The 16,659-nt window shown below is 39.3% G+C and overlaps 1 protein-coding gene across 1 annotated transcript in view; it reads right to left on the reverse strand.

Annotated features, from left to right (window-relative positions):
- Positions 1-6,468: 6,468 nt before the first annotated feature.
- The window catches only part of NKAIN2 (sodium/potassium transporting ATPase interacting 2), a 578,259-nt gene continuing 568,068 nt past the window's right edge, over positions 6,469-16,659 (reverse strand). The window contains exons 6-7 of the mRNA XM_074819203.1: positions 14,979-15,060; positions 6,469-9,547 (exon numbers count right to left, since the gene is read on the reverse strand). Of these exons, the coding sequence (XP_074675304.1) occupies positions 9,538-9,547; positions 14,979-15,060 (92 nt within the window). The 3' untranslated portion in view covers positions 6,469-9,537. The remainder of the gene's footprint in view (positions 9,548-14,978; positions 15,061-16,659) is intronic.

Genomic DNA, 16,659 nt, shown 5'->3' on the forward strand with positions numbered 1-16,659 from the left:
GACTCCCTCAGCCCAGCAAGCAAGATTTTTGCATCCTGTTGAGATGCTAGGAATATTTGCAATGGGGAAAAAATGAAGCTTAAATGAGAGGTGAATCACAGAATCAGAGAATGGCTGAAGCTAGGAAGTGCCTCTGGTGATCGTTTAGTCCAACCTCCCTGCTCAAGCAAGGTCACTTGCAGCAGGTTGCCCAGGACCATGTCTAGTCAGGGTTTTAATATCTCCAAAGATGAAGACTCCACAACCTCTCTGTCCAACGTGTGTCAGTGCTCGGTCACCCTCACAATGAAAAACTGTTTCCTGATGTTCAAAGGGAACCTCCTGGGTTTCATTTGGTGCCCATTGCCTCTGGTCCTGTCACTGGGCACCACTGAGAAGTGTCTAGCTCCCTCTGTCTGTTAAAAACCAGACCTGGGGATAGAACTAAATATTTTGTATCTAAAACTACAGCCCATTTTGTTTTAGGGGATGTAATTTTCAAACTTCTTAGGAAGAAGGAAATAGCTTTTGATCAAAGCTAAGAACAAGAATTCTAGCAACTATTTGCACTGGAAACAATCTCAAGAGAACAGAAGTGGTGGACAGAGAAAAATGGGAAGATGGAAGCAAATGGTGCTGACTGTAGGCTACATGGCTCTCTGAAATCATAGCCTGTGTTTTGCCACCACCTGCAATGTGACTACATGCTGCCATTCTTGATCTCAGATCATATTTGCAGACACAAGAAGTGGCACAGCATCATTGGATGGGCACATTGGATGGGCACACGCTTTGCTGGGTAAAAAACTGGCTGGATGGCCGGGCCCAAAGAGTTGTGGTGAATGGAGTTAAATCCAGTTGGTGGCTGGTCACGAGTGGTGTCCCCCAGGGCTCGGTTTTGGGGCCACTCCTGTTTAACATCTTTATTGATGATCTGGACGAGGGGATCGAGTGCACCCTCAGTAAGTTTGCAGACAACACCAAGTTGGGTGGGAGTGTTGATCTGCTCGAGGGTAGGGAGGCTCTGCAGAGAGACCTGGACAGGCTGGAGCGATGGGCTAAGGCCAACCGTAGGAGTTTCAATAAGGCCAAATGCCGGGTGCTGCACTTGGGTCACAACAACCCCCAGCAGCGCTACAGGCTTGGGGAGGAGTGGGTGGAGAGCTGCCAGTCAGAGAGGGACCTGGGGGTGTTGATTGACAGCAGGCTGAACAGGAGCCAGCACTGTGCCCAGGTGGCCAAGAAGGCCAATGGCATCCTGGCTTGTATCAGAAATAGCGTGGCCAGCAGGGACAGGGAAGTGATCTTGCCCCTGTACTCGGCACTGGTGAGGCCGCACCTCGATGACTGTGTTCAGTTTTGGGCCCCTCACTACAAAAAGGACATTGAATTACTCGAGCGTGTCCAAAGAAGGGCAACGAAGCTGGTGAAGGGTCTGGAGCACAGGTCTTATGAGGAGCGGCTGAGGGAACTGGGGTTGTTTAGTCTGGAGAAGAGGAGGCTGAGGGGAGACCTCATCGCCCTCTACAGCTACCTGAAAGGAGGTTGCAGAGAGCTGAGGATGAGTCTCTTTAACCAAGTAACAAGCGATAGGACAAGAGGGAATGGCCTCAGGTTGTGTCAGGGAAGGTTTAGACTGGATATTAGGAAGCATTTCTTTACAGAATGGGCAGTTAGGCATTGGAATGGGCTGCCCAGGGAGGTGGTGGAGTCCCCATCCCTGGAGGTGTTTAAGAGTCAGGTTGACATAGCGCTGAGGGATATGGTGTAGTTGGGAACTGTTAGTGCTAGGTTAACGGTTGGACTAGATGATCTTCCAGGTCTTTTCCAACCTAGATGATTCTGTGATTCTGTGATCGTTCCTGCAGTCCAGGCACTGTTACACCTTTAAGTCAGCCAGGGGTATCTGGTATAGTGCTCAGCCCCTCGTTCATGCTGACATGGTTTCCTCTGACATCTTACCCTTTTTTTTTGCAGTCATCCCCCCATTACCTTTGCACCACAAACTTTTTGGTTGTAATCATCAGACTTGTACCATGATTTCATTGTGCAAACATCTTCATTAGTCTTTCAGTGTACTTTTGGTTTTTTGCCTCTGTCTCTCTGATGCCCTCCAGTTTATTAGATAGGGCAGAGTTTTCTAAATCAGAATCACAGAATCACAGAATCCACTGGGGAAGGCTGTCACATGATGCAGGCTGCCATGGCTCTTGTCACTAGGACTGTGATCTTTTACTTTTCCTGAGAAGTTGTTCCTATCTACCTAAAAGTGAGGTCAGATTTTTGGTCAGTGCTTAAGATGCCTGAAAATCGCACCCATGCTGCATATATGTCTACAATGAACACATGAGAAATATTTTTCTTTATTTACAGGTTCAGTGTTCCTGATAGTTTAAAATAAAAACATTTGTCCAAATGAGACTCAGCACTTTCAAAGCATGGTTTCCTTTCAGTTTCAGTTCTTCATCCTTCACAGGCCTCTGTTGTGCCCAGCATCTGCCTTTTTATAATCTGTGATTTTATCTAATTTGGTCATTTCTATGTACTGACTCTGAAGCACATACTATGATTCTATTAAAATAGAAAAGTTATTTAATCCTATGGAAAACATAATGAAACTGCTGATATTCTCAAAACTTGTTTGCATTGTTTTCCTGGATTTGAACTATAAAATATAAGGCCAAACCAAAGATAGAGCACTTATTTTATTTAGCATCAACAGTATTCAAAATGTTTTTCATACTAAGTTTCTGTCTAAAGTTTAAGCATGTACCCACATGTTATACTAGACAAGACCTTACATCCTTGTCATGTTGAACAGACAGTGAAAGCAAAGATTAAATGGAAAACATGATTTTATATTAATTATAAATGTCTATTATTTCTCAGGACCTGAGGGAAATAAACAAAAGATCTTGCTAATGGAAGCTTGGAGTGTATTGCTTTAAATCTGTAAATGTGGACAATTTACATGCGTAACATGCCACATATCAGCATGAAAATATTTGTCAGAAAATGATGAATGAAACAAGAAGAATAATGAAGAAAAATGACAATACGCATACCCTCCAGAGAGTAAAATAAACAATGTAAGTATTTGGTAAATAAATCCCTGCAGAACTCTTAGAAACGACTTACTGATTAATTGAATCAATCCATCAACCTTTTGTGATGGCATCAATTTGCAGTCCCTTCAATGTTGTTCTTCTTCAATAGCTACTGCTTTAGAAGCCTTTACAATGTAGGATATGATGTAATACATCTATATGGAACTATAATTAATTTGATACTCTAGTGAGAGAAAACTGGCTGATTCTTTTACTCAACTCTCATATGTACATGCTTAAACTAATTGTATCACTCTTATAATTGTACTCCAAGTTCTCTTTTCCCTGCCCCTCTCCTTTTCCTGAAGTTTTTTGGCACCCACTTTTTTGATTAGTCAAAATTTAACAGCAGAGTGGGACTGGGAGATCATGTTTTTCTTCTTTCTTTTTAAATTGAGCTGTTGTCATTTACTTACTTTATTTAGCATATAAACTCTTTGCAGAAAGGACTGTCTTATTTACTGTGTTCATAGATTGCACCACGCTTGTACATCCAGTAAGTATCAGAAATTGTAATTTTTGTATACAGAATGCCCATCTTGAATCTCTTGAGAGGAGGGATAGGAAAAGCTAAGAGGATAAGGGGAGAGACTCTGTGTGTGATTTTGTGTCCCCACCATGAAATATACTCACGTAACAGGTATGTATGTGTGTCTGCATGTATGACAGAGAAATGAGCCAACGTATAAGCAAATGCCTATAGGTGCATGAATACTGAGAATCCCATGTAAATTAATGCAATTGCACATACTTACATGTTCTCCTAGGAATAAAAAGTTCACCTGCGCACATAAAAACCAACCATCCAAATGTTTGGAAGAGAAAAAAAAACCCCGAGACAAATTTGAAGAGACTGAAATGTGAATATGATTTAGTTAGTGTGTTCACAAACACATTTTCTATGAATTTTCTTCTAGTTCACCTGTGCTTTTTGTAACTCTGGATATTTATGACTCTCTGTACTCACTGAATAGGTTTAGCAAATGTAATCGCACATTTGAAAATTACTCCTATCAGGGCTCGCTCTACCTCACAGCTTCTGTAACGCTGCCAAACTTTACCATGTTCTTAAGTGTCTCCCTGTGTCTGGGACCCTTGGAGGATGCACATAACCTTCGTGCTTCCTCTTCTTCCAGTTTTGCACATATCCACAGTGACACCATCCTCCATGACTGTGATCACCATCATTATATGAACAGTTTGAAACAACTGATGTGACAAAGAGCAGTACTTAATTTTGGGAAGGTATCTGGGGTTGTGTTCAGACAGGGAGAGAGTGAGAATGGGACAAGAAGATGGTGACAGGGAGAAAGAAATGAAATATGTATGAAATAGCATTCTATGTGGCAGAACAGAAGACCGTTGAAGAGCACAAGCTGAATATGAACATGCTTCTTCACATTTAGCTCCATAAAACCTATTTCCCAGCAGGACAAAGGCAAAGATAGGAAAGTGGTTAGGTAACAGATGCCAGCAAAGATCCTCTTCCACTGGTGAATGCAGAAGTCTGGCTTTCGTACAGGAGATTCAATTTTGGATCAGAGATGACCACAAGCAATTTTTTTTTTTAATTCTCAGGTTTCACAGTACTCTTATCTATCCAAAATAATCCCAAGGTATTTTGAAGTCCCAAGAGCTAAGTCTTCTACTCAACAGAGAGCAGAAAAGATGGTGTTTTGATTGGACCTGATGAAAAAAAATCTTTAGTGATCTTGGCAGGATTTGGAAAACACTTGTAAAAGACATTATCTGTATCAGTTAGTTTCTGAGAGATAAAGGAAGAGAGCATTTTAAAAGACCCTTCTTTTGGACATATGGAGAGAGATGTGCAACAAATGCATGTATGATGCTACACTATCCCACTCAGCTATGCAAAAGTCACAACTGCAAGTGGCTGCAATTGCCCCTCTTGGTGGAGGTCTGAACAGAGGGACTTGTCAGGACATTAGAAAACCAGAGCCGATTTCTCCAGTCATGGCTGGGGATGAATCGTATTTAGTGACTACAGGAAGGAAACATCTTTTACTGACTCATTCTGTGCTGTGCCACTTCTATATGTGAATGAATAACTGCAGTCTAAAGGGCAGTTTCTTTTATGCATGGTAATTACATTTAATATTGCACATAGCTTGGAACGGACTGATTAGCATAACAACTGTCTACATTTTTCTCTAAGGAGCAGTGGACACAGAGCTGTCTGCAGTATTTCTATGCATCGGTCCTTCAATAAATCTGGCTCACCTTTAGTGTCTGTTGCCAATCCACATGCACTGGGAAGAAGACAGATTCAGTTTAGCTACAAAACAAATTCAGAAAGTCTATCAATTTTGTCTCAGCTATGTTGAAGAGACTCAAAAAGAAAGAAACCAAGCAGTACAATAGAAAGAAAGCAAGCATTACATACACATAGATTATTCATGGGGCTTTCCATTTTTGTGAGAAAAAATCCAATTGTATTTAAAAATAAAACAGAGGACTGGAAACAAAAATATTACAAGCTAGAAGGATTCACGGTGTATGAAGTTTTGCTTTGCCTACTATCAGTGTGCTCAAACAGGATGAGAGTGCAAGTGATCAGAACCTTCAACACTGAGTTAACAGCCACTTCTATCTGGAGACATCCAGGAATCAATATATACTGCACTAGCCTTTGTCAAAATGCTGTATGGCAGTTGAGTATTGCAACCACTACTTAAAGTAAGCAAGTGGATCATAAACTGTTTCTCCTTACCTGAATGAAAAGTATCACTTGCACTATAATTACGGCATCAAAAATCCTAATGACAATAATTAATGAACTCTCTTTCTAAGGAATTGACTTAGGAGAGCATGACAGAGAATCTTGAAATGTATACTGTTCTGCTCCACCTTTATTAAATGACCTCAGGCAAGCTGTCAATGTATGTGTGCTCTATAAAGATGTTGCCTAAGACAGGATTTCATCATTTCAGTGTAGGGACAATGAACAGAATATAAAAGAATATCAATGCAGTGGAAATATCCATGTTACATAGCTCCTTCTTAACAAGGATTACTTTTGCAGTACTTAATACTGTTGGCAACTGTAAACCTATCATAGGCTTAAAATTCCTGATGAGTAGGCAAAAAAGCCCCATTTTCTAAGTGAAGAGACTATTGCAGTCAGCCTTGTAAAAGAAAACTTGTAGAGTCAGTGATAATGAAAATACCTCTTACCTATGACAGAGTTAAAATGGTGTCATGACCTGGCAATTTCTATTCAGCGCTGTCACATCCATGCACTGCACAGATCGGGATTGTCATCATGTAAATGTAACAGGGTTCTTTATCCTGCATTGTTGCTGAGTTGGAAACAGTAATTCTAAGTTTCCTGTAAGTTATGAATAGCAACAGGGGGCCATGAATAGCTTGGAAACCTATATTTTTTCCATTTATTTTTTTTTTAAATGCAAATTACACTAGTAAGTCAAAAAATCACTTTTGTTAAAAATACATTCAGAATTAACAAATGCCAAAAAGAAAAGAAAAAAAAAAGACACATTTGGATTGTATCTCTTGCCTTCTGAATATTTAAGTTTATAACAAAAGCCCAGCCTAGAAAAATAACATTCTTTACTGGATTTTGAGGAGGATACAGCTGTACAAATCAAAAATGTCATCCAGATATTCTCAAATTACTGTGCTCTAAACCGCTTCCAGAAGAGATCTGTCCACTAATCATTTAGTTTAGTAGTCAACAGTCTTAATTTCTTTTTAATGGTGGTGCTCTAACTGCAACTTAATCAGGGTTATGAATACCAACTTCATATAGCTATGTATGTGTATATATATGTATACTGTGTGTATGTGAGTGTGTGTATATCTACTCTATATGTAATATATGAATACACATTTATGTTGTAATCCTTAATAGTTAGATATGCTTCCTATTTCCTAAGTACTTTACAAACATTAACGATTCAGACCTCACAAAAAGCCTGTGAGGCACATATTATTCCTGTTTTATAGATGGGAAGACTAAGACACAGAGAAATTAAGGCCAAAATTTTCTAAATTAAAATCAGGCCTAAAAGCTACATGTAGACACTTCATTAAATTGTCTGACTTCTAAAATTGTTAACTATCAGTATCTACCATTCATTGGGAAATCACTGAATGGTACAAAAAATTATCTTCTGAAAATTAGATTGCTGCTTAGGTGCCTAAACTGGTTTCTTTTCACGTTAAAAAATGATTTTTATAGAAATATGATTTTGATTAACTGTTATACAGGGAAAGCTAAAATACCATGTTATGACATTTTCATTCCATTTAAACCTCTACATTGTGTTTAATACTATACATCTTCTATATGTAATACTACATAAAAGTAGAAACTTTCAAAATTTTTCAAGTTATGGGAAATTTCAGCCTGGCACTTGGAAGCTCTATGATTTTCCAGGGGGTGAAAAGCAGTTCTACCCAGAATGAACTCAGAATTTCAGGAACCCAAGTCTGAAAATTTTAATTCAAGATTCAAATCAGCAATGAATGCTTTACGGGATCAGGTCTAGGGGACGTGCTTAATTCACACAGGAAATCCCTAGCAGTATCTGGGGCTGGAGCCCTTGGCCCCCTGCAGCAGAATCTTCCTAGGTTATGCAGCCCCTGTCAATTCCTGTGTATTTTATATACATAGACATACACACACACACACACACACACACACTTACATATATATATATATATATATATAAATCTCACTGAATAAATGTAAGTATAGTTCCTGAACATGTCCCATATCTTGTTTTCACTGTTGAATGCCTGTTCCTCTGTCATTGTCCAGAGTTGCTGCTTGTGACACTGTACATCCATGCAGACACAGCAAAGGGCACTGGTTTGTACAGGGATGGATGAGTGGCATGAGCGCACAGGCCATGGGAGCTCGGGAGCCACGCAGGTTCGGCCAGCAAGGAAAAGGGAGTTGCTCAGGGCATCTCGAGCCTTTCCAAGTGCTGACCTTCCCTTTTGCCCTCAAAAGCTATGTGGTCACCTCAGGTGTGGTAGGTGTGTGCGTTTGCCTATGCAAGGTCTGAGCAAAGAAACAATGACAATCCAAGTTTCTGAAAAGCCTGAGCAAAATATTGGGTTTTTCTTAATGAAAGCCACCTAAGTGCTTGAAAATACAGATCAGATGTAGAATAAAACATATGTTCCTAGGAGTTCAGAGTATTTCATATACACATTGACCTACTAGTAAAATTCCCAAAGGCATCTTGTTGCCAACTACGTAACAGCACAGTTTTTTTTTCAGTCACAATAATACAGGAAGATAAAATACACGTTCTAACACACAACAGATCCCCCAAATATACCACAAAAAGGTCTCCAATATTTCTTCAACTCAACTAGGCCCTCCCCTCCCTCCCCAACTGAAACCAAAAATAAAATATATGGATCCCTTATGGTGCAATTAGGAAAAAAAAGCTCACAGAGAATTTTCAGTTGAAATTAGATATAAAAGAGTAAACGTATCTAGTACATATTCAGTTGGCCTTTGTTGATAGAAATCTGCAGATGTCTCTGTAGTTAGTAAAAGACATTTAGAGATAGCTATAAAAGCACCTACAGTGCGATAAATAAAACCAGCAGGATTAAGAAGCACTGTTTCTGCTGCTTATTTCCAGAACGTTAAATTATTAGTTTATGTTACCCCTTTCCCCACCCCGACCCCCAAAAGGTCTCATTTCTTTTGTTTTTTTTTCTTAACCATTATAAACTCTTTGTTTCTTGACCACTGTGGAGCCTCAAAAGTAAAGCACTTCTCAGACAGCTGGCAGTTTTCTACTTGGTCGCTCTGGAGCCGTGGAGCAACAGAGCCTTATTCCCTGACATGAAAACAAAACAAAACCAAACAGAAGAAAACCACTGACTTAGAAATCGTTCAGAATTAACAGCAGCATGTTACTTCAGAAAGCTTGCACGGAGTTTCTCTGATGTGCAACGCAGTTGGGTTAAGGCAAGTATGAACTGTACAGCCTTCAGGACAAACAACGTGCTGTCTATTGACTTCTGCTGCAAGGTCATCCTGGTATTTTTAGTGTTGTGTTGACTAAGGAGACTCGATGCGGCCAGGAGTGTGGAGGGGGCTCCGAAAGCACCAAATGGGCTGAGCTCATGTCTTAATCCTGATGGGCCATGATGGCAGTGGCCAGGGTAGGGAAGAGCCAGAAGATGGCACCAACGCCTCTGCTCTGGTCCTCTGGTGCTGGGAGGCAGGAGGTCCAAGGTGGGGGTCTGGGACATCTCCCTTAGTACCTGTTAGAAAGAGGGGCTGAAGGTGTCCATTGTTTTTTGTCTCACTGTTCAATCAGCTTTTTTTTTTTCTTTAGCACAAAAACTGGATTTTTTTTTGCTCTTTGAAGAACCAAGGGGCCATCCTGAAACAGTTTCCTTGATGGGTCCTCCAGCCCATGTTGAGTAGCCCCTTTGTTTACTTTGACCTAGAAGATAGAAAAAGAAAGATGCTTGTAATCCACCATATACCTATCTGATCCCTGCCCTGCTGCTCTGATGCCCTTTTGCAAGCAAGTGTAAGCCACCAACCAGTAACAGTTCAGGTACACATGGGATGAAGAGGACACAACAACAAGGTGTTTGCTCAGGTGATTGCTTGGCTCTCTCTGGAACACCATCAGGGAAGGCCGCACAGGTTTTCTAAACCATTCTAGGCAAGAGTGATATTTAATTAGAATCTTAACTATATATCCATGTGTCAACTGGAAGGTGACCTGAACTATAATAATCCATCAGAAATGCAGCTGTCTTTGTAAAAAGGATGCAGTATGCAGGACAGACAGGCTGAATTGCAGATACCTGGGAAAGTCTCCCAAGGCCCGCTCACAAAGCAGAGTACATGTGTGAGTACCACAGCCCTGTACACCTGGGGTGCTGTCCCAAACCTGTGTTTTCTAACTTCAGCTTTCAGTCTAAAACAGACAAGGTGTTGCTGGTTGCTACACAAGGCTTAGCTGGTAGCTTATTTAAATAAAATGTTGCCTCTAATGTCTGAATCCCACAAAGATGAATCTTAAGGAGAGAGTAACCGAGCAGATTTGTACTGCATGAACTTGGTGAGTGTGATGGTGGTTATACTCTAGATGCTGGTTTTTGTGTCTTGCTTAAGTTTCATTTATACATCAAATGAATGGTAAAGCAGACAGTACCTTCAGTATGTGCAATTATCTAGACAAATACCTACAGCCTTAGACAAGGAGACCATGACCAGCATAATGCACATGTAAACACACAGAGAGAATTGATGGGACTAGGTACAAAGGGACATGCATTAACCCCTCCTACACCCCTCTGACCCTGAGTTATTGCCTCAAAATCCCTCTAACACTTGGTGAAAAGTAGGATCCCATTAGCCAGAAACTATCGTTAAGTGCCTTCTAGTGAAAAGCAATGCCTGCTGATAGTCTTGTGTAGCAAAATACACAGAAGTGGGCATATAGATATATAAACACATATATATACACATATATATAGTGGTCTGTGTGCATATAGGGTGTGTGTTTCTATGTGTATATAGTATATGTGTGTGTTTATATAATGCAAAGATGCTCAGACTTCACAGAATATGAGGAAAGCAAGCTTCACTTCAGGGCTGAACTGCTTTTGAGCAATTTCTCCAGTGCATTAGGCATCAGCATCAGACAGGCATGCTTTTTTTTTTTGCTTCACCACCTCTTTTCTTGAGCAAACAAGATTACTGTGAAAAACGTAAAGAAAAATATCTCTCCCCTCCTTCCTTCCTACTGTTTTTAGAGCAGTCATGATGCAGTGCAGTCGTGTTCCACAACTATAATTGTGTTTTTTCATGTGCAGCAGAATCAGTTCCATGGAGTGTTTAGTCACCTTCCTCGGTCACCTCCCAAGAGCAGAATTTTCTCTTGACAATTGATTTCTACCATCTTGCTGTGTTCTTGTCCCATGGTCTGGAAATGAGCACTGGCATCTACCGCACAGCATGCCAGGAAGCTACTTTTTAGTACATCAGCTGTGGCCACACTGCAAGGGGGTACATGAGCACCGGTTCTGTCCCATTCTATTTAAAAAAATGTATTCGTTTTGAAGGGACTGACTCTGACTAGGTTTCTTGGCTTGTACAACATAGAGCATGCTGTTGACTCTTAAATAATAATAAAAAGCCATTTATGACAGGTAGATAAACATAATGATAAGAATTCTTCTCCCAAACACCAGTGTTTTATTTAAAACATAATTTTATATTGAATATATTTTTCTTTTTAGAAAAGAAGCGATTTAAATTAATTGTGAAATTGGGAGAGATGATAAGGAGAGTTGTGATTGGAATTCAAAGCCTAAAATATACAGAAAAGAAACAAAGTGAATTTGAATCTAATAATTCTAGACTATTTAAGGAAACAGTAGCCAGAGATAGTCACCCTAATTCACTATCAACTGATAACACTTCTTTTTCATAAATGAAGATTTTTTTCCTTAAGTATCCTGTTCATTCAACTGATGAAATCCCCCAAAAGTGTACTGTGTGCGTGTTTAAACTGAATTGTTCTTAAAAGTAGAGCTTGATTGATATCACAAATAAAAAGTAATAATTCTTTAGATAAAAAAACTCCTGACACATTAGAAATGTAAAAATGAGAAGCCTAAATAAATCAATATAATTATTTAATTGCATGTGTAAGTTTATGTAGGTTCAGTATAACCTCCAAATTAACAAAATGAAGTGCTAACTTTAGCACACAGGAGGAAACTGGTTACAAAACAGTGTGTCTTAACAGTTAGCAATTACTAAACACAGCTTTCCTTCAGGATAATAATTAAACTGTGCATGTATAAAACAGTTAAAATTGATTTAAATCACTTGGATGTAAATCTATCTGGCTTGAATTGAAATAAAAGTTTGTGTTGATGGAATTCTGTCATTGCAATCCACTAAATCAATTCACTTCAGCAAGCGGTACGTGGGTGATGACTGAGACCTACCACACAACTCTGTATGTCTTTAAGATTTGTACTATTTCTGTATCTGGTAAATATATGGGGGGTTCTCTGAGCTTATTACTGAAATGCATGTTGAAATTTGCATTTTGGTGTTCTGTACAACCATTAGAAGATGATTTTGTTTTGGTAAGCTCTTCAAAGCTGAGGCCATATGTTCTCCTTCACTTTTGTAGCATGCCTCACACACCTATAGGTACGACCACCCCACAGACAACAAAAAGAGGTGTTATTGTGTCTTTGGAAATAGCTAGTAACTGGATGATTTAAAGGCAACTATGTCCTATTTCTCTCATAAACCCAGAGCTCCACATGAGTTGCACCCAGTGTGAGCCTGAATAGTATAGGACGCAGAGGTGGCAACAAACTATCTTTTTATTTTCTTGATCTTTCACAGGAATTAGACAGGATAATTCTTAATATAACCTCCACTGCTTATGGATTCAAAGACATTTTGTAGCAAATGATAAAGTTGTGGAAATAGTTGTGTGAATACATCCATATGAATATGTATGGTATAGTTGTATCCCGGATGGGTATGATTATACCTTGGACAGTGGTGAGAGTATGGCAATGGACTCCATAAAGCAGGTCAGGTCAGGTCAGGTCAGGTCAGGTCAGGTCAGGTCTATTCTATTCTATTCTATTCTATTCTATTCTATTCTATTCTATTCTATTCTATTCTATTTTCTGCCTTTCTATGTTAAATAAATCTTAACTTTTACTCCTCCCATAGAGATGCTGAGCATTCTAAAGTGAAGGTGACATTGGCCAGAGAGTAATGTAAAGTCCTGTATTTTTGTTTTCTCCTTGCATATAATGGAGAAAACATCAGAACATCAGAACACTGATGTTCTTTCGTGAACAAGATCCCTAGGGAACCAAACCCTTCCTCCCAACAAATAAAGCATTAGAACATCAAGTGTGGCCTGCTGTTATCATATTGGTGTGTTTTGATTTCCAGTAAGTAATATTGCTGTAAATAGTGCTACAAGCAGATCAAACCACAGCTTGATTAATTTGACATTCGAATTTGTCACTCCACTACCTAATGGTCTGCCTACATTTACAGAGCAACTGCAGTGTGAATACATATGCATGTGTTCCTGGTACACCTCAGCTGTAAATAACAGGTATTACTAAATGCTGCAAAAGCCTCTTAAGGACAGACTGGAAATTCTAGAGAACCTTGTCAAATGCTATACAGTCAGAGGGAAACATGAAGTGTCTTTGTTTGACTGTGGCTGCGACATGGCAATACTTTTGTGGGTTGATTGGACAAAATGTCAGCTCACATACTGATTTCTGTCTCTCAGTTAAGACAGCGAAATCACCTATACTCCAGTGAAAATGCAGCACTGAAATAAGGCGTAAAACAGTTTACATGGATTAATCATATATCTCTTCATCTCAGCTACAAGCTTAAAAATATTGCCTTCTTTTTTTGCACAGTCTAGCTTTCTTTCCAGTCAGCATGAAGATGCTCAGTAAATGCAATCTGCTCTTCTGGAAGAAACACTGAGAGCATAAAGAGAATGGGATAATATCTCAGCTGGAGGGCTCCATATGTTGATGACAAGGTAAGGTATACTGAGAAAGAAATAGGATTAGAATTGTTTTAAGAACCTATGAGCCACACATAATACTAGGAAGGAAAGAACATTTTCTAAAAGCACAGCATTGTGCCAAAAGTGCAGGTGAAAAATCTTTACTTGAGCACAGACAGATGGGAAGCTGATGTTAAGATGGCATTGGAGATATGCACCATTGTAATTTGAGATTATTAAAAAGCTCCTAGCAAAGCTCCCAAAGGGCCCAATCCTAAACACCACCACAGAATTGATTGTACCACTGATAAAGGAGTAAATGCCAGTTCCATGCAAAAATCCACTAATCCATTAGCAGACTTTCTTCCACTAATCAGACGAAATGAAATTACAGTCAAGGGTAAATGGAAGTGTATGTTGGGATGGATATTGTTTGCCTGCATTTAGTTCTTTTCCTCAAAAGAGATGTTCAGAAGAGAAACAAAGGAAAAACGTAAATGATGCCCCTGCATGAGCTGTTCTGTGTTGTGCTTTTACTGTGTAGGCTAGTGATGGTAAATAAAAAACATTTCAAAAGGCTGCAGCAGTGAGGTAAGATTTATCTGGGTAGTCAGGACTGTTCTGTATTGCAGTTGGCATCAGTACAAGAAATATGTGAAGATGATTTTTCCTGGACTGCTCTATGGTGGGGTGTTAGCTCTAGTGTGAATGTACTACAGTTGTATGTGCTGAGATTTGATTACCCATTTAATCCCCAAATATATCAGACTGCACTTCTAGGCAGTGGATAGAGTTGTCACTCACTGGTTAGGTAAAATACTGTCTTCTATTCAAACTGGTTTTAAAAGCCATGTGTTGTTACATTTGTTTTGGTTTTTTTTTTTATATGTGGAGACTGGAAATGAGGTACAGAGGTGCCTCAGTGAACAGATGCACCGGTAAGACAAATGCTAAATGCATCCACTAAATTAGCAAGTTGCTGAACTTTTGATAAATCTTAATAAAAACCACTTTTTTGCAACCAAGTTTGGTCAGATCTGACTAGTTTTTACTACACCAAATTATCATTCTGAGTGGAACCTGCTTGAATGAAAATGGGGGAAAAATCAGGTGAGAGCTGAGTGTTGTTTAAACAACTGTGACACATTATATCCTGCCATAAGAAATCATTATCATTCAACAGGAGAGTAATGTTGGTGCTTAAGTGTAGCTTGAATTTGGTCTATCAAAAAAATGTTTCTGCCCGTTCTGAATTTTTAAGTCACGTCATCTTTCAGCTTAATGATCCTTTAATATCAGCCTGCCACTCTGCAGAATATCTCAGAAGTTAAGTACTTACATATACATGGGCTGTAGCTGTAAATGAGATGTCTTCTGTGGACCTTGATAGCCGTAAGAGTCAAATCCACCTATGAAATCAACTGAAAGGGGGAAAATTGCTTTCATTAGCAACACCTTTTCAGAAGTAATAGTCACTATCATTCAAGAATCATCCAGCGCACAGATTATTTTTGACGGGCCCCCTAATAATCTGTTAAAATTAGACCAGCTAATTGTGGAGATGCAGAAAAAGGGTAAAAAAAAATAGAGAAAGGCAAAGTCCCTTTTTTAACTTTAAAATAAAATTAATTTTAAAATCACAAAAAGAAAATGAGGGATTTATAACAGCCATCTGTCTATCAGAAGTAGCCACACATCCCTCTTTTTCAAGTAGACCACCTCACTGGATACAAACCAACATGCTATTCAGATATTGCAAATGCTGAAAACCATTTATTTATTGGCATGAATGCATTGCTTCTGACAGTGATTACTGTGTCTGGCTTGCTGTCATACTGTGGTTCAGTGATATAGAGGAGAAAGCACATTGATCTGACTCTGTCTGAGAGACAGAAGTTTCTCTGATTCCCTGCTTTGACATTTGGGTTGAAATGCATGAACAGAGGGTTGGAACAATCCATCTGAGCCTCAGAGATGAGACTTCACAGATCTAAGGAAACCAGCACTTCTCTCAAGGCGCTGGAGGTCTGCAGGAAGGTTGTAGAGTGGGATTTATTTATTAATTCACATCATTGCCAGTTCCCGGTGGTCTTCTCATGTTTATTTTAAACAATTTCCAGAGCAATTCAATCTCATCTGAGCCTGAGACCCCTGTTTCTCTGCTATAACACTTTCTTTACACAGGTAAAAGTCCACCCTTTGCTTCCTTTGCACCAGAAGACCCAACTATTGGCTTTTTGGGAGTTATGTGTGGGCAGCTCTCATCCCTGAAATATTTTCTCTTACATAGCAGATGTGAATTTGACTTTACTTTGATAGAAAAGGGCCAAAGAGTTCAGGTATAGATGTGCATTTTTTCACAGGTCTGGACACTGCTACTGGCAGCCTGGCTCTGTATCCATTAAAAGCAAAAAAAGAGAAAAGGTTCTTTGATAACGGGATAGCTTCCTGTGGATCTAAAATGAGTAAAATTCACATAAAAATCACAAAATATAAATTTATAACCCTTGGTTTCAGAACTTTCACAGTGGTTGGAGTCTTAAATCTTACATTATTTTATACTAAGGTACCCCTCAATGTGTGCCACACTTATCAGTGCATTCACATGCATTCCAGACATATTATAAAATCAAATTCTTGTACCCGTCTGTCCGCCATTTATTTAGCAAACAAAGAGCCACCAAAACAGTAGACTGGATCAGTAGAGTATATCTCCATTGCAACCACAGACATGTTGAACATGTCATTCACCTTCTTCCCTGGCAAGAATGGCCCCTGCAGAAATAATTTAGCTGGTTCTGTGCTCTGTGGCAGCATTACATATACTCTTATCCCAGAATGATGTTTTACTAAATTAATCCCTGACATGTCTAATGAAGGAGGTTCTATAGTCTCTCTGTGTTGCCTTTCCCTGTGCCTAACTTCCTAATGTCTAATTTAAATGTAATTTCCTGCAAATTAGCTCCTTTTCTACATTTTGGCCTTTTCTCCCTATGGATATGAAGACAAATGAGCATTTT

Source organism: Strix aluco, chromosome 3 (genome assembly GCF_031877795.1).
Source record: "Strix aluco isolate bStrAlu1 chromosome 3, bStrAlu1.hap1, whole genome shotgun sequence".
NCBI classification, from domain to species: domain Eukaryota; kingdom Metazoa; phylum Chordata; class Aves; order Strigiformes; family Strigidae; genus Strix; species Strix aluco.